At 45.2% G+C, this 26276-nt stretch overlaps 1 protein-coding gene across 2 annotated transcripts; it reads right to left on the bottom strand.

Annotated features, from left to right (window-relative positions):
* Positions 1-567: 567 nt before the first annotated feature.
* Positions 568-20230, bottom strand: LOC143285212 (ras-related protein Rab-7L1-like). 2 transcript variants are annotated; one of them, XM_076592459.1, is made up of 6 exons: positions 19865-20230; positions 10658-10894; positions 6355-6426; positions 4951-5132; positions 1676-1800; positions 568-724 (listed from the first exon to the last, which is right to left on the bottom strand). In XM_076592459.1, exons 2-6 carry the CDS (start codon positions 10842-10844, stop codon positions 583-585), a joined length of 708 nt encoding a protein of 235 aa, XP_076448574.1. In that variant the 5' UTR covers positions 10845-10894; positions 19865-20230; the 3' UTR covers positions 568-582. The 2 variants fall into 2 exon arrangements, with proteins under 2 accessions (XP_076448574.1, XP_076448573.1); XM_076592458.1 differs by having other exon boundaries at positions 10658-10858; positions 19865-20227.
* Positions 20231-26276: the final 6046 nt, after the last annotated feature.

Raw genomic sequence — 26276 nt, 5'->3', positions numbered from 1 at the left:
ACACACACCACCTCAACACCCAACAAAGGAAACAGAAACAAAATACACAGGACAGGTCAAATCCAGAGGTGCGTCTCCGTCTTCTTCCTAACAAAGGTAGGGAGTTCCAGACAGTGGGGCGAAGACACTTAAAAAAAAAAAAAATCAAAGGTATTAAGGGATGTGAGGAACTGTCAGCAGAGAGGTGTAGCGTCCTAGCAGAATAGTACTGATGGAGAATATCTGAAAGATATGGTAGCATGTTATTGTGATAGAGGCACTGAAAGCACAGACAAGCAATTTTGCATTGGATTCAGCCCTTCACAAGAAGCCAGTGAAGTGTTGTGAGCACTGATGCTGTACTCTCTCTCGTACCTGGGTTTGTGGAGCATGCTTGTGAACGCTGTGTGTGGGTGTGGTGTGTGCTGTGCTGTGCTGTGTGTGTGTGTGTGTGTGGTGTGGTGTGGTGTGTGGGTGTGGTGTGGAGTGGTGTGTGTGTGTGTTTGTGGGTGGTGTGTGTGGTGGTGTGTGTGTGTGTGTGTGTGAGAGCTATGCTTGTGTGGGTGGGTGGGGCTGGGGGTGGAGGTATGAGAGGGGACCTCTCTAGCAACAGCGGGACCGGGAGGAGCGGGAGCGGGAGGAGGTGGTGGGGGTTGACAGGACGATGGAGGCGGACTCCTGGCTGGTGGCCAGTGTTCCGTTGCGCCGCTTGCCTGACTGGGCCACCATCTGCTGCAACAGGTAGCTGTCACACACACACACACACACACACACACACACACACACACACACCCCCCGTCCCGGAGTTAGTCCAAAAGAGCATTTTTCATAGACAATTGCTAGATAAGTAACACGCTTCATTTATATACCAAGTTTCACAAACAATACGAACACGTTTGACATTCTGTGCACAGTTATAATGACGAGACCAACTGGCTGGTTAAGAGATAAATTTGAGAGCGAAAACAACAACATGCATTTGTAAAACAACACGTACAGGATCTAGAATTGTTCATTGTATAAATGCTATAAATGAATGGATATTTATCTAAAATATGAATTAGACGTATTCGCAGGAGGAATTTGTAAACTAGTAGACTCACCATCCAATCCCTCACTCTGGAAGAACTGAGCACTTTGAGTAATCGTTGTATTGTGTTACCTTTTTCTTCCATCTCTGTGTGATGTTGGAGTTGCTGTACCACGGGGAGAGCGCGTTGCCACAATCTTTTAAATGTATTCGGTTTTCTATAAAAGGTGGATTTTTCAACTTACTTTTGTTAGGGACAACCCTTATGTTGCTGTGGTTTCTTTTACGTGCGCCAAGTGCATGCTGCACACGGAACCATGATTTATCGCCTCATCCGAATGACTAGCGTCCAGACCACCACTGAAGGTCAAGTGGGCGCACGTTAAAGATCCTGTATTCCATGTCGGCGTTCGGTGGTATTGGAAACAAGAACATACCCAGCATGCACATCCCCTAAAATGGAGTATGGCTGGAAATGGCACAGGAAACGAATGATGAGCGCCCAGTGGCAGCTGTCAGTCGGCTCTACCCAGGTAGGCAGCCTGTTGTACAAATGACCCCGTGTTTGTAAAGCGCTTAGAGCTTGGTCTCTGACCGAGGATAGGCGCTGTATAAGTTACCTGTATGATTGATTCATTCACTGTAGTGTTGTGTCGGTGCACTGACCTGAGAGCCTCGTCCACCCCGATGTTATCCTTGACGGACACGACTCGCCACTCGCTGAAGCTGTGTGTCCGGCAGATGGTGGCCACATCATTGGGGGTCACTGTCCACTTGTTCACCAGGTCGCTCTGGGTGACACAACCCTCCCTCTCTCGTCAGTCTGTCATTTCAAAAAAGCTTGAGGCCAAACTAGTCTATTATGACAGTCGGGGCAGTGAACTCATACCCACTGTGTCTAAGGCTGGGTATAGGAAGGCGGGGCCCAGTTATCATCTTCTGTCGTTTTAACCTTTCCCACCCGGTCAGGTACCCGTTTACACCGGGGTGGAGTGGAGAAAGTCAGGTACCCGTTTACACCTGGATGGAGTGGGGAAAGTCAGGTACCCGTTTACACCTGGGTGGAGTGAGGACAGTCAGGTACCCGTTAACACCTGGGTGGAGTGAGGACAGTCAGGTACCCGTTAAAACCTGGGTGGAGTGAGGAAAGTCAGGTACCCGTTAACACCTGGGTGGAATGAGGAAGTCAGGTACCCGTTCACACCTGGGTGGAATGAGTCAGGTACCCGTTAACACCTGTGTGGAGTGGGGAGAGTCAGGTACCCGTTAACACCTGGGTGGAGTGGGGAAAGTCAGGTACCCGTTAACACCTGGGTGGAGTGAGGACAGTCAGGTACCCGTTAACACCTGGGTGGAGTGAGGAAAGTCAGGTACCCGTTAACACCTGGGTGGAGTGAGGACAGTCAGGTACCCGTTTACACCTGGGTGGAGTGAGGACAGTCAGGTACCCGTTAACACCTGGGTGGAGTGAGGAAAGTCAGGTACCCGTTAACACCTGGGTGGAGTGGGGAAAGTCAGGTACCCGTTAACACCTGGGTGGAGTGGGGGAAATCGGAGTGAAGTGCCTTTCTCAAGGACACAACACCACGCTGAAACAGGGCTTGGAACACTGATCACTGGTGAACACTGGATCACAAATCCAACGTCTGACCCATTCTGATAAGGTGTCTCCATTTTATTATTGCGTTGTTGTTTTTCGCTCACATGAAAGAAAAGGCCCGCGCGCGCGCGCGCGCACACACACACACACACACACACACACACACACACACACACACACACACACACATACACAGAGGGAGAGAGAGAGAAAGGGGAAATGGAGATGGGGGAATACGAAGAACGCTTCAAATGTTTCAGAAAAAAAGATTATGTGTACTGTGAGATGTGTGCGTGCGTGCGTGAATGCGCACGTGTGTATACCTTCTTGTGTGCGTGCAAGTGTGTAAGCACTCGCGCCCGTCCTTGGCAATTTGTGTTGGTAATGCACTTGTAGTTAGTGACAGACCGACTGACCGATTAACAGATAGCAGCTGCATGTGGCCGATATCTATGTGTCAACAGCCCTCAGTGATGGCGACATTTGAAACGGGGTTTAAAATAACCTGTAAAAACCACTTCCTGAAAGCACACGTGACTGGGGTAATTGCCCAATGATGAGTCGTTCCTTGACTGATGATCAATTAATTTAATCAGCGGTCACTGATAGCAGCCGTGTATCTGTCCTGATAAGTTTCTTGCAAAAGGAAATGTCCTAGGTTTTTTTTATATATATTATTTCAAACTCTACTTTTATTAACGCTCGCGCGCGTGTATGTATGTATGTGTGTGTGTGTGTGTGGAGGGCGGGGTCTGGGTATGTATGTATGTCGGTTGGGGATCGTGCTTTGGTTATGTGAGACTGCAAAGTGTTCTGTGTGCGTTACGTGTGTGTGTGTGTGTGTGCGTGTGTGTGTGTGTGTGTGTGTGCGTGCGTGCGTGCGTGCGTGCATTTCTAGTGCCGGAATTCATTTCCTATTTGTTTGTAGCGTCAAACTTTGCTGTATTCAAATGAACATCTCGTGTTCTATGCTGCGCATTGATCGATCAACCAGGATGAAGCATAGTGAGAGAAAGAGAGAGAGAGAGAGAAAGGGAGAGAGAGATAGAGAGATGGAGAGACAGAGTCTGAGTGAATGAGAGGGAAGGAGAGAGGGCGGGAGGGGGGAAGACAGGGTGTGGAGGAGGGAGACACAAAGGGCAGATCGACACATAGACTGTGATGCAGGAAAACAGAGGGAGAGAGAAGGGGAGGGGGTGGGGGTAAAGACAGAGACAGAGAGAGACAGTGAGAGAGGGGAGGTAAAGACAGAGAGAGAGGGGGGGAGTGGGGAGGTAAAGACAGAGAGGGGAGGGAGGGGTGGTAAAGACACAGAGAGAGAGAGAGGTAAAGACACACAGAGAGAGGTAAAGAGAGAGAGAGAGGTAAAGACAGAGAGAGAGAGAGAGGTAAATTCACACACACACACAGAGAGGTAAAGACAGAGAGAGAGAGGTAAAGACACAGAGAGAGGTAAAGACACAGAGAGAGAGAGGTAAAGACACAGAGAGAGAGAGGTAAAGACAGAGAGAGAGAGAGGTAAATTCACACACACACAGAGAGAGGTAAAGACAGAGAGAGAGAGGTAAAGACACAGAGAGAGAGAGAGAGGTAAAGACACAGAGAGAGAGGTAAAGACACAGAGAGAGAGAGGTAAAGAGAGAGGGGTAAAGACACACACACAGAGAGAAAGGTAAAGACAGAGAGAGAGAGAGTGAGAGAGGGGAGGTAAAGACAGAGAGGGAGAGAGATGTGGGTAAAGACAGAGAGAGACAGACCCCCGGCACCTTGTTGGCCAGCAGCAGACAGAGGGAGAGAGATGTGGGTAAAGACAGAGAGGGAGACAGACTCCCGGCACCTTGTTGGCCAGCAGCAGACAGAGGGAGAGAGATGTGGGTCAAGACAAAGAACATATTTGAGAACATATGTTTATTACTCTTGTTTAATCAAGTAATCCGCGTGTGTGGGGTGTGTGCTGATTATCTGGTTGCGGTTTTCCGTAACGTATCTTTATTCTTATCTTATCTATTATAATCAATGTGCAGTATAGTAGGCTATGTTTATAATTATATTCAAATAATGTTTTCTTAATTCTTTCTGTTTTTACTTTAAGAATACTAGTTATTACCTGCAGTGTGTGGATGTATGTATGAAACGATGTATGTGATATTTTTTTACATTTGTATCTTCGTAATATTCGTAAAAGCTGTTGTTGACTTTTACAGTTATGGTCCCCATGTTGTTTACTTGTCTATGTTGTGATAATGCACCTGACCAAATTTCTCCGGTTGGAGATAATAAAGTTATTCTTATCTTATCTTATCTTATCTTAAAGCCACAGAGAGACAGAGAGCCCCGGCACCTTGTTGGCCAGCAGCAGACAGGGCAGAAAGGAACCGTCAGGCAGCCGACACTTGGCGTCCAGGTCCTCCTTCCAGCCCGGCACCCGATAGAACGAGGCCTGGTCAGTCAGGTCAAACAGCACCAGGCAGCCATGGGCGTTCCGGTAATAGGCCCTCGTCATCGTCCCCATCCGTTCAGTGCCTGCACACACACACACACACACACACACACACACATATGCACGCACGCACACACGCACACACACACACACACACGCGCGCGCGCGCACGCACACACACATATATATATATTCTTAAACACTATGGTTCTGTGTTTCTCTCTCTCTATCTGTCTCTGTCTCTCTCTCTCACTCACTGTTTCTGTATCTCTCTGTGCCTCTCTCACTCACTCTCTCTCCCCCTTTCTCTGTCATGCACACACACACACACACACACACACACACACACACACACACACACATATATATATATATATATATATATATATATATATACATAGAGAGATATATAATATTTCTCCTTAAACACTATGGTTCTGTTTTTCTATCTATCTATCTATCTTTCTATCTGTTTCTCTCTCTCTCTCTCTCTCTCTCTCTCTCTCTCTCTCTGTATCTCTCTCTGTGCCTCTCTCTCACTCTCTCTCTCCCCCTTTCTCTGTCATGCACACACACACACACACACACACACACACACACACACACACACACATTTTTATTTTATTTTACACAAAAACATACACAAAAAACAACTGACGATGTGTAGTGGCGTGCGTGCGTATGTTCACTGCTTGTAAACATTGTAAATGATCTGTGTGTGTTGGAGCTCATGTACGTTTATATGTATTTGACTGTGCTTTCATATCTGTGAAACTGCGTTTTTGGTGCATATCTGTTATGCATGTGTGGGTGTATGTGTGAATGTGTGTCTTCATGTTTTACATTTATTTGCTTATTTATCATCATTGTTGTCTTTTTTTTCTTCTTTTTTTTCATTACTACTACCTTTTTTTATATCATAATTATTATTTATTTATTTATTCATTTATTTATGTAAGCTTATCTATACATATATATTTCTTTTTTTCTCAAGGCCTGACTAAGCGCGTTGGGTTACGCTGCTGGTCAGGCATCTGCTTGGCAGATGTGGTGTAGCGTATATGGATTTGTCCGAACCCAGTGACCCTTCCTTGAGCTACTGAAACTGAAAGTGAAACTGTAAATGATTTTTTTTTTTTTATCTTCCTCAACCCTTAACTTTGGGTGGACAATACACTACACGGCTTTGTGTTTTGTCAGGCAGCACTTTTTACATAATTAAAGGGGTGGGCGGGGGTGGGGGCGGGGACAGACAGACAGACAGACAGATGAGAGAGAAATGAACACGCCCACATGACAGTTTACCAGAAATATCCCAAAACTGCAGTTTGATGTTCAAGTCTGGTTCCCACTGGATGAGTTTCATGGTGAAGTCCACTGAAAGCAAATAATCAACAGTTGTCAATGAAGACAAATGCTGTTCATCACTGAAATAAACGTAACAAAGGCATAGGGGTGATGGTGTCCCTGAAATAAACATAACAAAGGCAAAGGGGTGATGGTGTCACTGAAATAAACATAACAAAGGCATAGGGGTGATGGTGTCCCTGAAATAAACATAACAAAGGCAAAGGGGTGATGGTATCCCTGAAATAAACATAACAAAGGCAAAGGGGTGATGGTGTCCCTGAAATAAACATAACAAAGGCATAGGGGTGATGGTATCCCTGAAATAAACATAAAGACAAAGGGGTGATGGTGTCCCTGAAATAAACATAACAAAGGCAAAGGGGTGATGGTGTCCCTGAAATAAACATAACAAAGGCATAGGGGTGTTGGTATCCCTGAAATAAACATAAAGGCAAAGGGGTGATGGTGTCCCTGAAATAAACATAACAAAGGCAAAGGGGTGATGGTGTCCCTGAAATAAACATAACAAAGGCAAAGGGGTGATGGTATCCCTGAAATAAACATAAAGACAAAGGGGTGATGGTGTCCCTGAAATAAACATAACAAAGGCAAAGGGGTGATGGTGTCCCTGAAATAAACATAACAAAGGCAAAGGGGTGATGGTGTCCCTGAAATAAACATAACAAAGGCAAAGGGGTGATGGTATCCCTGAAATAAACATAACAAAGGCAAAGGGGTGATGGTATCCCTGAAATAAACATAAAGGCAAAGGGGTGATGGTGTCCCTGAAATAAACATAACAAAGGCATAGGGGTGATGGTGTCCCTGAAATAAACATAAAGGCAAAGGGGTGATGGTGTCCCTGAAATAAACATAACAAAGGCATAGGGGTGATGGTATCCCTGAAATAAACATAACAAAGGCATAGGGGTGATGGTGTCCCTGAAATAAACATAACAAAGGCATAGGGGTGTTGGTATCCCTGAAATAAACATAAAGGCATAGGGGTGATGGTGTCACTGAAATAAACATAACAAAGGCATAGGGGTGATGGTATCCCTGAAATAAACATAAAGGCATAGGGGTGATGGTGTCACTGAAATAAACATAACAAAGGCATAGGGGTGATGGTGTCCCTGAAATAAACATAACAAAGGCAAAGGGGTGATGGTATCCCTGAAATAAACATAACAAAGGCAAAGGGGTGATGGTATCCCTGAAATAAACATAAAGGCAAAGGGGTGATGGTGTCACTGAAATAAACATAACAAAGGCATAGGGGTGATGGTATCCCTGAAATAAACATAAAGGCAAAGGGGTGATGGTGTCCCTGAAATATACATAACAAAGGCATAGGGGTGATGGTATCCCTGAAATAAACATAAAGGCAAAGGGGTGATGGTGTCCCTGAAATATACATAACAAAGGCATAGGGGTGATGGTATCCCTGAAATAAACATAACAAAGGCATAGGGGTGATGGTGTCACTGAAATAAACATAACAAAGGCATAGGGGTGATGATGCGGTGGTTGAATGGTAAGAGCGCTGGATTATCGCCCCAGTTCTGAGGTTCGATCCCCAGAGCACCGGGTAGGTTAAGGGTGGAGCTTTTACCGATCTCCCAGGTCAACATATGTGCAGATCTGTTTGTGCCTCAAACCCCATTTGTGTGTATTCACACGCAGAAGATCAAATGCGCACGTTTAGGGTCTTGTAGTCTATGTCAGCGTTCAGTGGGTTATAGCAGATCAATATATCAGCAAAGAAATCCACTGAAAATCACTTGGTCAGTCAGTGCACCTCACCGCAGTGTTGAGCGCTACTGACTGATTATAATCTGAGGGTAAATATCGTCATGTGCTTTAGGATCCACTCTCGATCTTTGTCTGTCTGTGTCTGACTGTCTCTCTCTGTTTCTGTGTCTCTGTCTGTTGTCTCTCTCTCTGTCTCTCTCTCTCTCTCTCTCTCTCTCTCTCTCTCTCTCTCTCTCTCTCTTTATTTCGTCCATTTTGTCTTGTCCAAATATCACTATTCGCGAACTGGACAAGAACTGACATCTTTAGAGAGAAACAAGGTGAAAAAGAAAGAACGACTCAGTGGGGTGAACAGTGCGAAACCTTGTTCATGGAGCTACCACTGAAGAAAGAGGCGCCGCGACTGAAGCGGTCAGGCGTTTGACTTGGGATCCAGTGATCATGTCTTTTCGCCGACACGAGGAGCAATGAATTCACATCCACTGTGTCCAGGGCCCGGGACAGGAAGACGGGGCCCAATCCTCTCCTTCCGCCGTTTTTAACCTTCCCCAGTCCACAGACACAAGAATTCCCCTGAGATGTTAGTGTCCATGCACAGTAGAGGTCAGGTACCCGTTCACAGCTGGGTGGTGGAGTGAGGACAATCGGACTAAAGTGCTTTTCCCAAGGTCACAACACCATGGCGAGCCGAGGGGTCGAACCCTGATCACTGGTGAACATTGGATCGCAAGTCCACCGCCTGTCAGAGTCCGTCACGGCGCCTCTTCATTCATTCATTCATCCTGCAATGTTCTTACAAGGCCCCCGCATGCTCCCTCCCACCCCACCCCCACCCCCAGTTTTAGTCACAAGGACCACGTGCTCCATACCCCCCACCCCCAGTTTTAGTCACAAGGACCACGTGCTCCATACCCCCCCACCCCTACCCCCAGTTTTAGTCACAAGGACCACGTGCTCCATACCCCCCCACCCCCCACCCCCAGTTTTAGTCACAAGGACCACGTGCTCCATACCCCCCCCACCCCCCACCCCCAGTTTTAGTCACAAGGACCACGTGCTCCATACCCCCACCCCCAGTTTTAGTCACAAGGACCACGTGCTCCATACCCCCCACCCCCACCCCCAGTTTTAGTCATAAGGACCACGTGCTCCATACCCCCACCCCCAGTTTTAGTCACAAGGACCACGTGCTCCATACCCCCCACCCCCCACCCCCACCCCCAGTTTTAGTCACAAGGACCACGTGCTCCATACCCCCCCACCCCTACCCCCAGTTTTAGTCACAAGGACCACGTGCTCCATACCCCCACCCCCAGTTTTAGTCACAAGGACCATGTGCTCCATACCCCCCACCCCCACCCCCAGTTTTAGTCACAAGGACCACGTGCTCCATACCCCCACCCCCAGTTTTAGTCACAAGGACCATGTGCTCCATACCCCCCACCCCCACCCCCAGTTTTAGTCACAAGGACCACGTGCTCCATACCCCCACCCCCACCCCTACTCCCAGTTTTAGTCACAAGGACCACGTGCTCCATACCCCCACACCCCACCCCCACCCCCAGTTTTAGTCACAAGGACCACGTGCTCCATACCCCCACCCCCAGTTTTAGTCACACTTACCATGTGCTCCATACCCCCCACCCCCCACCCCCAGTTTTAGTCACAAGGACCACATGCTCCATACCCCCCACCCCCCACCCCCAGTTTTAGTCACAAGGACCACGTGCTCCATACCCCCCACCCCCCACCCCCAGTTTTAGTCACAAGGACCACATGCTCCATACCCCCACCCCCCACCCCCAGTTTTAGTCACAAGGACCACGTGCTCCATACCCCCACCCCCAGTTTTAGTCACAAGGACCATGTGCTCCATACCCCCCACCCCCCACCCCCAGGTTTAGTCACAAGGACCACGTGCTCCATACCCCCCCACCCCCAGTTTTAGTCACAAGGACCACGTGCTCCATACCCCCCCACCCCCACCCCCAGTTTTAGTCATAAGGACCACGTGCTCCATACCCCCACCCCCAGTTTTAGTCACACTTACCATGTGCTCCATACCCCCCACCCCCCACCCCCAGTTTTAGTCACAAGGACCACATGCTCCATACCCCCACCCCCCACCCCCAGTTTTAGTCACAAGGACCACGTGCTCCATACCCCCCACCCCCCACCCCCAGTTTTAGTCACAAGGACCACATGCTCCATACCCCCACCCCCCACCCCCAGGTTTAGTCACAAGGACCACGTGCTCCATACCCCCACCCCCAGTTTTAGTCACAAGGACCATGTGCTCCATACCCCCCACCCCCCACCCCCAGGTTTAGTCACAAGGACCACGTGCTCCATACCCCCCCACCCCCAGTTTTAGTCACAAGGACCACGTGCTCCATACCCCCCCACCCCCACCCCCAGTTTTAGTCATAAGGACCACGTGCTCCATACACCCCCCCACCCCCCCCACCCCCAGTTTTAGTCACAAGGACCACGTGCTCCATACCCCCAATGGTTTCCTTGTAGCAGGGATTGAAGGCGTTGTTGACGTAGCGCTGCACCAGTGACGTCTTGCCCACCATGAGGTCCCCTAGCACCACCACCTTGAGGGTCACCTCGCGGGGGGCACGCCGCACGAGCCGTGCGCTGTCCTCCGACTGACAGCTCGCCTGCCATGCCTCCATGCTGCTCATGGCGCTGGACACGGCTGCCACAGTCACCGGGCTTTGTTTATAGTGGAATTCTGTTTAGACATTTATTTATTTATGGACTCTCTCTCTCTCTCTCTCTCTCTCTCTATATATATATATATATATATATATATATATATATATATATATAGTTATTCAATTATTGACTTATTCATTCACTTATCTTACTATATATTTATTTGTTTGTTTATATTTGTTTGTTTACTTATCTATTTATTTTATTCATTTGTTTATCTGTTTGTCTAGTTTTATTTATTTATTTATCTATCTGTTTGTCATTTATACATTTGTTTATCTATTCATTTATTCATTCATTTATTTTCGTCGTCCTGGTGACAAGTTGACCTAAACAAAATCGTTTCCCTCTCTCCACCCCTCGCCTCCCCCCCCCACACCCCAACCCTCCCACCAGAACCTTCTTGCCCTCTCCAAGTAGGGGGACGGACGGTCAATAAAAGTAACTTGTATTCGCTGTGCAATGACGAGTCAGCAGATGTGGTTTATCACATCAGTAGTGTGTATTACAGCTGTGCAATGACGAGTCAGAGGACGTGGTTCATCACATCAGTAGTGTGTATTACAGCTGTGCAATGACGAGTCAGCAGATGTGGTTCATCACACCAGTAGTGTGTATTACAGCTGTGCAATGACGAGTCAGCAGATGTGGTTCATCACATCAGTAGTGTGTATTACAGCTGTGCAGTGACGAGTCAGCAGACGTGGTTCATCACATCAGTAGTGTGTATTACAGCTGTGCAATGACGAGTCAGCAGACGTGGTTCATCACATCAGTAGTGTGTATTACAGCTGTGCAATGACGAGTCAGCAGACGTGGTTCATCACATCAGTAGTGTGTATTACAGCTGTGCAATGACGAGTCAGCAGATGTGGTTCATCACATCAGTAGTGTGTATTACAGCTGTGCAATGACGAGTCAGCAGACGTGGTTCATCACACCAGTAGTGTGTATTACAGCTGTGCAATGACGAGTCAGCAGACGTAGTTCATCACACCAGTAGTGTGTATTACAGCTGTGCAATGACGAGTCAGCAGACGTGGTTCATCACATCAGTAGTGTGTATTACAGCTGTGCAATGACGAGTCAGAGGACGTAGTTCATCACATCAGTAGTGTGTATTACAGCTGTGCAATGACGAGTCAGCAGACGTAGGTCATCACATCAGTAGTGTGTATTACAGCTGTGCAATGACGAGTCAGCAGACGTGGTTCATCACACCAGTAGTGTGTATTACAGCTGTGCAATGACGAATCAGCAGACGTAGTTCATCACACCAGTAGTGTGTATTACAGCTGTGCAATGACGAGTCAGCAGATGTGGTTCATCACATCAGTAGTGTGTATTACAGCTGTGCAATGACGAGTCAGCAGATGTGGTTCATCACATCAGTAGTGTGTATTACAGCTGTGCAATGACGAGTCAGCAGATGTGGTTCATCACATCAGTAGTGTGCATTACAGCTGTGCAGTGACGAGTCAGCAGACGTGGTTCATCACACCAGTAGTGTGTATTACAGTTCAAGGAAAAACCGGGATGGGGGTGGGGATGGAGGTGATGGAGCGAAAAAAGGGGAGGAGGGAGGTGTGGTTTGCCAGGGACACGTTGTTTAACAGAACGGGGACATACATGAAAGGCGAGGGAGGATATATCCATAACCTGGAACAGTCATTTTATGTGTCAGTGTGCCCACAGGGCTCAGACACTTACCTTCAGTGATGATAATGATTGTAATGACGAATGTTTATAATGCAATCTTCACTCCTTCTTTGCACAGAGGTTCAGAGCGCCAACAGTTTGCACAGAGGTTCAGGAAGCCAACAGTTTGCACAGAGGTTCAGAGCGCCAACAGTTTGCACAGAGGTTCAGAGCGCCAACAGTTTGCACAGAGGTTCAGGGCGCCAACAGTTTGCACAGAGGTTCAGCGCGCCAACAGTTTGCACAGAGGTTCAGGGTGCCAACAGTTTACACAGAAGTTCAGAGCGCCAACAGTTTGCACAGAGGTTCAGGGCGCCAACAGTTTGCACAGAGGTTCAGAGCGCCAACAGTTAAAGTGTGCATGAGTAACCAGGGGGAGGGGTGGCGAGATGTGTTTCTCATAAACGCCCTGAATTCTTGTTAGACGTGGCTTTTTTCTCTCTCTCTCTCTTTTTTAGGGGGTGCGGAGGGTATGAATGTGGTTGTGCAGCAGACTTTTACTCTCCTTATCTGCAACTGTCAGTGTCCTTGACATAACATCAGTCAGTGTCCACGATTGAAGGTGTCATTTGAGTCCACACAGCTACCATCATAAGCATCTGAGACTTTTCCAAGTCTAAAGCTGTATATTTTATAACCTCCCGAGACAGTTAAAACGCTTGTTAAGATCACAAGAAAATTTTTCTGCTCTTGCATACGGACGTGTGTGTGTGTGTGTGTGTGTTTAAAACGATACAATACAATCATAACTCGTAAATAATGCAAAACACACTTCAGCACAGAAAGTTCGTACATACAACGACCTTCGTAGAGCTCGACACATCGAAAGATAGCCAGCGGTATGTAGTGATATCTAGAAAGCTGTCGTGCGGTATGTGGTGATATCTAGAAAGCTGTCATGCGGTATGTAGTGATATCTAGAAAGCTGTCATGCGGTATGTAGTGATATCTAGAAAGCTGTCATGTTGTATGTAGTGACATCTAGAAAGCTGTCATGTGGTATGTAGTGATATAGAAAGCTGTCATGTGGTATGTAGTGATATCTAGAAAGCTGTCATGCGGTATGTAGTGACATCTAGAAAGCTGTCATGCGGTATGTAGTGATATCTAGAAAGCTGTCATGCGGTATGTAATGATATCTAGAAAGCTGTCGTGCGGTATGTAGTTATATCTAGAAAGCTGTCGTGCGGTATATAGTTATATCTAGAAAGCTGTCATGCGGTATGTAGTAATATGTAGATAGCTAGCATGTGGAATGTAGTTATATCTAGAAAGCTGTCATGCGGTATGTAGTGAGATCTAGAAAGCTGTCATGTGGTATGTAGTGATATCTAGAAAGCTGTCATGCGGTATGTAGTGATATCTAGAAAGCTGTCATGTGGTATGTAGTGATATCTAGAAAGCTGTCATGCGGCATGTAGTGATATCTAGAAAGCTGTTATGCGGTATTTGGTGATATCTAGAAAGCTAGCATGTGGTATGTAGTGATATGTAGAAAGCTAGCATGTGGAATGTAGTTATATCTAGAAAGCTGTCATGCGGTATGCAGTGTTATCTAGAAAGCTGTCTTGTGGTATCTAGTAATATGTAGAAAGCTAGCATGTGGAATGTGGTTATATCTAGAAAGCAGTCGTGCGGTATGTAGTAATATGTAGAAAGCTAGCATGTGGAATGTAGTTATATCTAGTGTCGCGAGATGGATTACATTTTTTACCTTTTGACCCTTTTCCTATTTCGTGTGCCTGTATGGAGATGGATTTGTATAATGTATAAACTTCGAACGCCTGTTGTTTTTGTGTGCTTGAGTTTCATATAGTGTCATTTCCTGGGTTTTCACGTGCTGGGTTTTTATTTTTCCATTAAGCTGTACTCAGGGCAGCATCAGCTGAATTTTTGAAACTGGTTTTTGGAAGTCAGACGCGCGGCAGAGCTCTCAAGAGTAACATCCATGTGGATGTTCTGGATGTGGCAACATGTATTGCCCAGTTGTGTATAACACCTGTGTGTGTTGAAGTTAGGTTTTCCTGACTAGCCAAGTCCACCAGGGGAACAAGTTGTTCCATGTAAGTAGCTAGTATTTATTTTCAGTTAAACGTTTAAATGTTCTCGTTCTTTTTGTGTGTGTGTGTGTGTAAATGCTGCATTGGATAAATAGGAGGGGGTCTCTTTCGAAATGATTCTGTAAAGCATAAAAGTGGTTGACTAGCTTGTTTGTTGTTATACGTGGTTAATTGATTTTCTTGCTGCACTGTATTAAATCATTACTCGTCCTAGTATTATGGGGGATTTTGAGTAAAATTCATTGTTGTAATTTTTCCGTATTGTAATAGGTCTCGGATAAGTTCATTTCCCAAGTAATGGTGGTGGTAGTGCCAGTAGAAGTGGTAGTGGTGGCAGTAGTGGTAGTAGTAGTTATTGTTTTGCATTTGGTTGGGTTTTATATTAACCACTTATTGGAACTGAGCCGTGTTTGCCAAGTGCAGTGATTAAAGCAGATTTTCTTATTACGTAATTGAATTAAGTCTTAAAATTGTTATTTTGATGTTTATGCTAGTTTGTGATATTACTGTCATAGTAATATTGGCCTTTTAGGCCTGTCCCTGTTCTTGTTCTTGTTCCTGTTCCTGGTATCTCCCTTTCCGCCTGAGTCCGCTGGGACGACAGACTGGCTGCGTCCCTTCGCCAGACTCCGATAACGTCCTGGGTTGAACGTGGACGCTACAGCCCAGCTATTCCCTTTCGTCCCTTTTCCCTTGTTTCCCTTTTCCCAGCCCATTTGCATCCTTTGACCCTTCCCGGACATCACCCGTTCGTCCATCTTCTCATCGTCGTCCCTCGTCGCAGCATCGTCTATCATCTTGTGTCGAACTTCATCACACCGGCTTTTCCGCCAGCCCCCTCAACAGTGCCGCCCACCGTTTGCGGTAGGAGTAGGTGAAAGAGGTCAAGATTGGTGTTTGTCCCCTCCCCTTCTTTCCCTCACGTTCCCAGAAGGGACATCGACTTTATCATTAGTCATCACTCGGGATCCAAGTTTGTGTGTGTGTGACCATGAGTATGTGTGTGTGTATGTGTGTGTGCGTGTGCATGTGTGTGCTTTGATTGCATGAGGGCTGTATGCCATAGTTTGACAGTATACTTTTTGTCTGGGGGGTTTCTTATTTGTATTTGCAATTGTTCGTCGTGTAATAAAACTTTATTTAACCTTTCTAGTTCCTGATTCCTTCTGTGTGAGAAGGTAGGTCCCGTCCAAGGAGGGTCGGGGCGCGACAATGGTGGAGATGCGGGGTATTTGATTGTCATTTCGCTCAGGAACTTTGGGGTTTGTGTTATGTAGAGGTTAAGGTTTTGTTGTTGTTTTTTCCCATACATTGCGTATATATATCTCTCTCTTAATTGTTTTCAAATGGTGTTATTTCAAATCTGATGATTGAATTGTAGACCCAAGTCGTTGTCTTGACTCAAGATTGATTTTCCTTTTGTTTTCTTAGACTTTTTGGGATGTTTACACGGTCTATGGCAATGGCGAGTAAACAGGGTGATGTAGAACCTGGGGATCTGGCTCAAGAGCAGTCAGGTCCCAGAACTCCATTGCAGGAAACACCTCTCAGCAGGTATGGGAAGGGTTCAGCTGGCAGGGGTAGATCAAGAGGCATTAGTCAGTTGGTCGACTCTGTAAGACCTGGTGAGAAAGAAGTGGAGCGAGAGATCAAGACTGATCCCAGCTCACATTTCAGTCCAGCTTCAGCTCCAGCCACTGACATGTCCGCAGTGTTGATCCATTTCCTACAGGCTCAGCAGGATAGAGAAGAAATGAGACTGAGAATGCATGAAGAGAAAGAAGAAATGAGACTGAGGATGCAGGAAGAGAGAGAAGAAAAGCGCTGGAAACTTCTTTTAGACCGAGAAGATGAAAGAAGGAAAGCTGACATAGCAGAGATGGATCGAGGCCGAAGAGGCTCGAAGGAAGCATGAAGATGAGGAACGGCTGAGAAGGGAAAGGAGAATTGAGGGTCTGAAACTGAATCCCTTAGAGGACAGAGATAATGTGGACGACTACCTAAACCAGTTCGAGAGGATAGCTGAGCTACAGGGGTGGGAAAAGGAAACGTGGTCAAGTCACCTGCTGCCTTACCTTACGGGTATTGCAAGATCCCTCTACTTTGCCCTCCGTCCTGAAGAACAGAATAACTATGATAGTCTTCGTGCTGCACTGATGAAAAGGTTTAACCTTACAGCAGAGGGCTATCGTCGGAAGTTTAGAGAGGCTCGTAAAGAAACAGGCGAAACTTTCGAACAATTTATCGTAAGACTGGATGGTTATTTCCAGAAATGGGCCAGCTTATCCAATAAGGATGTAAACAAGGTTGAGGATTTGAGAGACCTTATCATAGCTGAGCAGTTCATGGAGACCCTGTCCACTGATTTAGCCATCAGGGTCAGAGAGCGACAACCAGCCAACGTCCAGGAAGCGGCTCGAGCTGCTGACGTCGTCGTTGAGGCCAAGAAGTCCACCCGGAAGGTTCAGATGTCTGGCACTTCCAGCAGCTCAAGTAAAGGTCAGGGAAATGACAAAGTTAAGGATTCCAAATCAGTGGGTTTAGAATCAGATTCCCTCAGGGTTGCTAGGGAGAAGGGTTTATGCTTCAAATGTAAAAGGCCAGGTCACATGAAAAAAGACTGCAAAATGGCGGCTATGGTGTCAAGCTCGCCACGAAAACAGGTACAAAGGGTTCCTGCACTTTGCAAAAGGTGTAGTGCAAAGGTTTTCCACCCTCGTTGTATGGTACGTTTGAACGGGAGGGAGGTGGAAGCACTGAGAGATACCGGGGCTGATTCTCTGATAGTGGATAGTGCGTTGGTTTCTCCTGCAATGTGTACTGGTAAAAAGAAGTGCATCACACTGGCATCAACAGGACACCAAGAGCTTTGCGACACTGCCCATGTTATGCTGGAGTCGCCTTTCTTTACCGGCAAAGCCTTAGCTTTGGTAATGGAAAACTCTTTGGTTCCTGTCATCATTGGGAATCGGGTGGAGCTTGAGCCAGGTAGAGAGTGTCGAGTCCCAGTGTACAGTGTTGATCCTGAAGTAGGAGCCGTTGAAACCAGGGCCATGGCACACAAAAAACGAACCCCTGAAAAACCTTTGCCTGCATCGAAGCCACTGATCGGACAGATTGGGCCCGAGCAAGTTCTCCAGATGCAACAAGATGATGACACATTGAAGAGGGTGCGCGAGAATGCAGAGTCTGGGCAACAGTTCAAGGTTAGGAGTTGCACTGTACACTTCGAGAAGAGGAAGAAGCTTCTGTACTGTGTTTACTCTGGACCCACGGGGTCGTACAGCCAGCTTGTTGTGCCCAAGTCCCTGCGAGATGAAGTCATGCACCTTGCCCACGATTCCGCTATGGCAGGACACATGGCTGCCAAGAAAACTCGTGAAAGGGTGTGGCAATCTTTCTACTGGCCAGGCATGTGTTCTGACATCAGAAGATACTGTTCTTCCTGTGACCAGTGCCAAAGAACAACTTCTCGAGGACTCATAAAGAAAGCCCCCCTGGAAAAGATGCCTCTACTGGATGAACCCTTTCGACGCGTAGCTGTGGATTTGGTGGGCCCTATCACACCAGCTTCAGAAAGAGGTTATCGGTACATCCTGGTAATGGTAGACTATGCAACGAGATACCCAGAAGCAGTTCCACTGAAAAGTATTGAGACAGAGACAGTCGCAGAAGCACTGTTTGACATGTGGTCAAGACTTGGGATACCTGCAGAAGTATTGTCAGACCAAGGCACACAATTCGTCAGCAACGTCATGAAAGAGGTCCAACGCCTCTTGTCTGTCCAGGGCATTTCAACTACTCCTTACCATGCCCAGTGTAACGGGTTGGTCGAAAGATTTAACGCCACCCTCAAAAGCATGTTGAAAAGGCTATGCCTCGAGAAACCGAAGACATGGGATCGTTACCTCCCTGCCATTTTGTTTGCATACAGAGAGGTGCCTCAAGAATCTACGGGATTTGCTCCCTTTGAACTTCTTTATTGGAGAACAGTACGGGGCCCCATGCACGTCTTACAACTCTGGACCAAGGAAGTGGAAGACGAAGAAGTAAAGACTGCATCGCAATATGTGGTGGACCTCCGAAACAAGATTGAAGAGACATGTGAGATTGCTAGGCAGAGTCTGGCAGAGGCAGCCCAAGTACACAAAAAGGCATTCGACAAGAAGGCCGTACAGAGAAGTCTGAAAATTGGTGACAAAGTTCTTCTGTTACTCCCAGAGAAAAAGAACAAACTCCAAATGTCTTGGAAGGGTCCGTATCTGGTCATTGGGAAGAAAGGCCTGAACGACTATATTGTCAAGGTAAAGGAGAGAGAGAAGTTATACCACATCAATCTTCTCAAGAAATACACTGACAGGACCGAGGAAAGCAGCCACTGTCGTGGTGGAAGAAGAGCCTGAAGAAGTTGGATACACGTCTTCAGAGATCCCATTGCTTCCGTTACAAGCTGAGGAGGGACCAGAGGACGTCAACCTGGATCCACAAAACGCGGACATGCACCAAGAGCTTCGGGAGGTCTGCAGTGAGTTTAGTGATGTGCTGACAGACGTTCCCTTGCTGACTACTCTGGATGAGTGTGAGGTTGTGATGTCGACGGATAAGCCAATCAGGACTCCACAGTACCCTCTACCTCATGCCACAAGAGACATAATCAGAGAAGAAGTGGACAATATGCTGAAACTGAATGTAATTGAAAGGGCCGCCTCCCCATATTCGTCACCCATAGTACTGGTTAAGAAAAAAGACATCTAGAAAGCTGTCATGCGGTATGTAGTAATATGTAGAAAGCTACCATGTGGAATGTAGTGATATCTAGAAAGCTGTCATGTGGTATGCAGTGATATATAGAAAGCTGTCGTGTGGTTTGTAGTGATATCTAGAAAGCTGTCCATTGTTATTTAATTTATAATCTTGGTTTTAGTTCACAAAATCCTCACCCCAAACACCGAACTTTGCATGCCATCATTCACACTATGATCATTTTCTACTTCGTACTCAACAGGTCATGAAAATGATGAAGTCTTTTAAAGAAACGTTGATAAAATTATTATGTCTACATTCACACATGCCATACAGCGTGTCAGATCAGTCCGACAGAGAACAGTCACTTCCACAACATCACACCCCACACGTACACATGCATGTGACACGCGCGCGTACACACACACACACACACACACACACACACTGAGAGAGAGAGAGATTAACGCCACGAACTGATCTACCTGATTTTGTTGACCAGATCCTTCTGTTTCACAACTCCGTTGAATCGTCCCGACTCCAGTCCAAGGAAAATATCAGTATGCCTTTCCTTGTCACGATCTTCACCCAAACACACACTGTCTTGTGTCGAGTTAAGGAAGTTTCACAACTTCACCTAATTAACGGTGTCTGGTCAGCAGATCAGGGTAAACAATCAATGAGAGACAACGAGAACCCGTTGAGATTAGAGAGACATCATGCGTACTGTCCATGTTACAGGTAACTTGAAGCAGTCCGCAACAAATTATTGACCGTCAGTGTGGGATTAACTGCAACGACTGAGGCTCGAGACAAGCAATAAGTGTGGTGATACAGCTAACTTTATGCATATGATGTGTTACCTGCAGTGGCCTTGTCAGTGAATCCATTATCTTCAGACGAACCCACACCGAACTGTATGCCAGTTATCACAGGTCCCTAGACATGTACCCTGATAACAGATACACCCGATACACCTACCCTGATAAGTTACACCTGATACATCTACCCACATAACCCATCCCAACGTCAGCTGTACTCAAGCTCTCTTGGCCGAGAGAGTGGGGATGAAACCACGGACTTAAAAGTCTATGTGGTGATACACTCTCCATCATGATCAATTTCCAGCCCAGATAGGACAGCAGTTACCTCCATTGCTGTTCCGATGGTCTGATTGGACACAATAATCGTACCTACAGCAGTTTGCAGTTATTTATGGTTGATGTCACAAGGCGTTGGGGACTGTGAAGGTGGGGTGAGGAGGAATGTTTTCCATGCTGATTAATTGTTCAGCTGGCCATACTTCTGTCCAGCCATTTAATAGGTCATTAAAGGTTTGTGTGCTTCATTCTACAGCAAGCACAGAGCTCCCTCCCCCTCCAGTTGCACACCACCACATTGTGACCTTGATTTCTAGCTCAGTATCACCTTTTCTGTTCCCTTTTTTTTTATCATGTGATTTCCATCTCCTTATCTTGTTATGCAGATTTATATTCCACAATGACATTTGGGCTTGGTCGACATGACGGGCAATGTATCAATATATATGTGATCACAGAGGCCTTGCAAGCTTTATGCACTGAAGATCACCAATTTGAACCCACGATTTTGTGTTTTTGTTGTTGTTGTTGTGTGTGTGTGTGTTGAAGGTCAGCAGTGTCAGCACTGATGACGTCATCAGGACCTCTGACACAGTCATCTGAACAACACTCCACAGGGCTTACTGAGATGTGTGAGATTGAAGTCACCTGATTCATCCGGCTCAACCCAACTGCACTTTCATCAACACCTGCCTTCCGATTTGCTGGGCAGAGAGAATCAGTCCTGACCAACTATGGGTGGGAACAAGACAGCGGTCTGCAGAAGAAGGGATCCTCATGAAAGACGGTGGAGGTGGATGGGCCATCACTCCACAGCCCTGCATCCAGCTCTGGCCTGGCACTCACTGGAAGAGAGAAAAAGAGGGCGTCCAAGAAATGCGTGGCGCCTCGGGGAGGCCGACATGAAGAGAACAGGCTGCACCTGGGGACACCTGGAGTGACTTGCACAGGACCGGCATGGCTGGACAACTCCAGGCGGCCTGTGTCCCAAACTGAACAACAGGCCTAGGTGAGGTGAGCTGCTATCTTTTATAAATGATTCAGTCTTTTTTTTTTTATAAAAAAAAAAAAAAGGTGAAAGGACCCAGAACCTTTAATGCCCATCACAGCAGTGAATTCATATCCACAGCGTCCACAGCTCAACACAGGAAGGCAGGGCCCAATCCTCTTCTTCGATAGTTTTAACCTTCCCCAACTTAAGTCAGGTATTCATTCACACCTCAGTGGAGTGAGAAAATCAGAGTAAAGTGCCTTTCCCAAGGACACAACACCATGCCGAAACAGGGCCTGCAACCCTGATCACTGGTGAACACAGGATCACAAGGCCAATGACTGAATTTGCCATAACACCCATGTCTTGCAGCATCTAGAACATGCTCACACTATAACATGCACACAGCCTCACTTCTCATTCAAGACTGACCACTCCTTCTGCCAGTTATTGTTTTATTAGTTCTCATCTCTGTTAGCATTGTTGTATCCACATGGAACAAGATTGTCTATCTACAGAAAACAGGACACCTTATCAGGGAACATAATACTGTGAAATAACATGCACTGATCCACTTCCACAAGAGCAGTTCTTCAGTATAGACAATGCCGCCACTTCATATGCCTGGATCACACTCACACAGCAAAATCCCTATAGCTCTTTGTCCATCCCTTCAAGTCTTCCTGTGTACCATTTCTTTCATGTTATATGCCATTGTTTCCATGTTCAAACATCACAACCTGCAACAGTAGCTGTAACCTGACTAGATTCTTAACTATCCTCACACATAATCTTGTCAAAAACTGTTGGGTTTTTTTGTTGTTTTGGCACTAACTGATAATGAAAGCTTATGTGATATAACATGACTAAGACCTACACACATAAAAGAGAGCAGGCTTCAATCCAGTCTGAGGTACAGATGCCAAGAACACACTGTGAAATTTTCAGAATCCCTATAAAAACAAAACAAAAATAGTCAGAATTCTTGTGCATGAGTCAAAAATCAAAAGATGAAGAACATTTTCTATTTGTGAAGCGATATTACAAGTAATGACACAGTTCTGCGATTGGCAATATATTGACTCATCTTTATTAATATTTTTTAACAGTCAATAATCCATCTATACTTTCAGCCAACCGCTTTTTCTCCCAACCAAACCAGGAACACTGGGCTCCTTATAGCCTAAAAAGTGTGTAGATGTAAAAAAAAGTTTTGTGACAAAAGAAAAAAAAAAGAAAAAAGGACAAGAAAAACATCTGCTTGGGTCCTAACCATCAGGTCAGGTTCACAGACTTGTGGCTTTTGGGGAAGCTCATCACAATGGGAAAAATTACAACATGATATGATCACTGTTTATGTTTTTAGAACCAATTTCATTGCTTAAATTATTGCTGTTTACCATTTTAATTTCAAGTTGCTGTATGTAACCAACCGGGGTAAAAGGATGAAATGCTGGATTGTGTTCTTGGTTCTTGACGGAGAACACAACAGTCCCTACAACCCTCTCACACGTGCTTTAGGATTTTACTGTATAAAAAAGCCGTGACTTTTGGGGGTGGACAAATGGCTGTGTGGTGTGGGAGGGGGAGGGTGGGTGGGGGGCAGTATAAAGAGACTGCAGTGTGTGGGGGCAAAGTCACGAAAAGAAGCTCACTCAGTGCCAAGTCTTTTTTTTTTTTTTATTCCTAACAAACTCACACACACATGCACACACACACACACACACACACAAAGAGGTAACTGAAGATGTTTTTCCAACACACACACAAGCTGTTTTCCCACACTTTAGTTCACAGCACATCTCTGACTTCACCATGGCTCCCACTGAGGAAAATAAAAAAAAATCCCTGAAATTCTAAGGTCCAGGGGAATGCTTCCCCCCTGATCTATTTTAGAAATTTACATTCAAAAAGGTGCAATCTGCCGCAAATCAGAGCACTTTTGTAGCACTTTACTGCCATTCTCACAAAACTACAATTCACACAGCGCACCTCCAATCTTATGTCCACAGGGATGAGAAAGGCCTTGATACATGCTAGCACTTCTCAGTTTTCACCTTCACAGCTTCAGTAGTGTCTCACGTAACAATATTTCCAGATATCACTCTAACTCTAATCAAATAAGACTTAATTGGTTCAGCTGCTCTTGCAGCTGTCACTCGCTGAAATTTTGATTTCGCTGATAATTTTTTTCTCTTTTGCTGAATCTCATATTTACTTTTCACCGGTATCCGTGGATTCACTGGTAAGTGGGAGCCCTTTCATCCCCAAATGTTCGGAGGGGGTATGGTTTCTACACAGTTACTGTTTACTGGTCTCCAAACTTCACCTATTGTGTGCAAATATTGGAATCTTGGAAGTGTTACCATCAAACTCCACAAACATTCCCAAACAAATAAGCTTGTTTTGGTAACTTATGATTTTTATCCATATTCCATTATAAGAATGAGAAGTAAGATGTCTCCTGACAGTGTACTGCTGAGATCAACGGCAACTATCCTAATGTATGTACATCTGTAGTTTACATCTTGGTTTGGTAAATAAAACACATAAAAGGACTCTAGCCAACTCAGCTATAGTCCAAATATGGACAAAGGGGAAACCAAACCAAAACAAAACAAAATAATCCCCCCAAAAAGAAGCCAGGAAACGATCACAGACATGGGATGGTCCACTTGCCAAGGATGGGGAGGGGTGCAGGGGAGGGGCTGGGGAGGGGTGAAGGTGTGGGGTGGGGGTTGGGGGGCGAACAAAGGAGTGGAAAAAAAAAAGAGAGGAATATGGGTGGGATCCATGGAGTTTCTGGCCCTTGTGTATTCAGAGGTAACAAACCAGCAAAAGATCCGTTAGAAGGATCCACTGGCAAGCCCTATTTTCATCAGGAAAGATAAAGAGAAAACTATGTTTGTGAACACTTTTGAACTTTCTATCTCTCCATGTATATATATGGTTTTGTTTTGGTTCTTTTTATGGATGAACAATTGATGACAATGCACTGAGGCATGCAGACTATCAGTTGTGACAGAAGAGGAACTCAAAACAGTCAATCCCCATATATTTTGTATTTTCCCTTTAAAATAGCCTGGACAGAATCAAACTGCATTTCACTGTACAGATTTACTTTTAATAATAAATAAAGCCCAACAATGTGTCATTTTAAAAGAAAGAAGCAACTCTTTCCTATTTTGTACAAAACTATGCGTTCCATTTAAATAAAAAAAAATATATATATAAAGGAAGCTTTTAAACCATTCTCATCCAAAGATACTATGTTTGAAGGCAACTAGACCTCATTTGTTTGTGGCAAAAAATCTTGATTCTGAAAAGGGAGTAAGTCCAAGCAGAGAAATAACAGATGAATAGGAGGAGTTTGTATTATACTCCATGTTTGGTGTTTACATATACTTGTGAGAAATAACAGATGAATCATAAATTTCCATCCAATTTCAGAACCTTCCTTAAAATCATAATATAATACAGCAATGTTTATGTATGATACAATGGGCGTCATTTTGTGTTTCACGAATCAAGCACTCAGTGGTAGATGGGAGGTAACTCATTTTCATAATCAATACCCAATGTCTGTGTTAAAAAGGAATCAGTAGACATATTTCCTGAGCCCCTGAGATTTCCTCTTCTGGAGATGAAGATTTCCATCAAGATGTCAAGTCAAACATTTTGCCACCAAAAAGAAGTCATTACTTTTTTCTTCTATATGAATGGCAGACTCAGAGCTCATTGCCAAAATAAGTGATGTTCAGCTAACCATAAAAGCAGAGAGCATGTACACACACACACACATATATGTATATATGTAATTATAATAGCACATACACCATCTGGTTACCCCCTCATTGCGAAACGCCTGTATTTGTTGACAGTTGAAATTTTCATCAAGGATCAAACAAGAAATTTTACCAAAAAAAGGTTTAATAGCACTGAATGTGATAACACTGCAGTACCCATTCCAATTAACATCAAAATGTAACCGCTGTAATTTATAACTATGAAAACGAGCTAGAGTGCTGGTTTTAATCTTTAATTCTTCAACAGTACACATGATTACAATACAAAGACAAAAGAGCATCAACAAGCTTAAAGCTTATACTGTGCTCAAACGTTGCATAAGCTTTTGTGTGAAGTCTATCTCCACACACACACACACATAAATCACAAACAAATTTGAGCCCCTCTGAGTAAACTGTGGGCAAGCATCTCTGCTTTTCAACAACTGAACACACTATTTCTTATGGCATGTCACGAGTTAACATCTTCATCTTTGCTGTCTTCTCTTTCCACATTACGACTTTGAGATCATTCAATGAAGTCCAGACTGACTTATAACCAGGTATGACCCCCCCCCCCCCCCCCCCCCCATGCTCACAAAATAACTTAAATAAATATGTAAAGAAATAAATGAAAATCTTTCAACCCACAATCTCCAAATCCCCCGCATTAAGAAAGAAATGTCTGGCAGTGAGTCCAGCACTTGGCCTACATGTCAACAGTCCTCCTGTTTACACGGCAGAACCCTCAAAAAACCAAACAAATGAAAAAGAAAAAAGTTTTAATGAAGAAAGAAAAGAAAGAAGACAAAAAAGGAAAGCAACAGAAAGAAAGAAAAACAAATATAAATATAGAAAATCAAATCAAAAAGAGAGCAGTGCACAAAAATAATCTGACAATTCATTGCACAAGAAACAATCTATGATTCAGTCAAGATATTAAAAGAAAAGAAAAAAAAAACAAGGAAAAAAAAACACACACAACAAAAAAACAAACCATTCAAACTCCAAGAGAGGAGAC

This window comes from Babylonia areolata, chromosome 8 (genome assembly GCF_041734735.1).
Source record: "Babylonia areolata isolate BAREFJ2019XMU chromosome 8, ASM4173473v1, whole genome shotgun sequence".
NCBI classification, from domain to species: domain Eukaryota; kingdom Metazoa; phylum Mollusca; class Gastropoda; order Neogastropoda; family Buccinidae; genus Babylonia; species Babylonia areolata.
Note: the sequence above shows the minus strand (reverse complement) of the source record. Positions and strands in the feature narration are given on the sequence as shown.

Excerpts from the sequence above, each read along its gene's own strand:
- LOC143285212 (XM_076592459.1), bottom strand. The coding sequence starts at position 10,844 with ATGAGCAGCATGGAGGCATGGCAGGCGAGCTGTCAGTCGGAGGACAGC. Across the intron at positions 6,427-10,657 it reads CTACAAGGAAACCATTGGGG|TGGACTTCACCATGAAACTC; the intron begins GTATGGAGCACG and ends ATTTGCTTTCAG. Across the intron at positions 725-1,675 it reads GGGGTGGACGAGGCTCTCAG|CTACCTGTTGCAGCAGATGG; the intron begins GTCAGTGCACCG and ends TGTGTGTGACAG.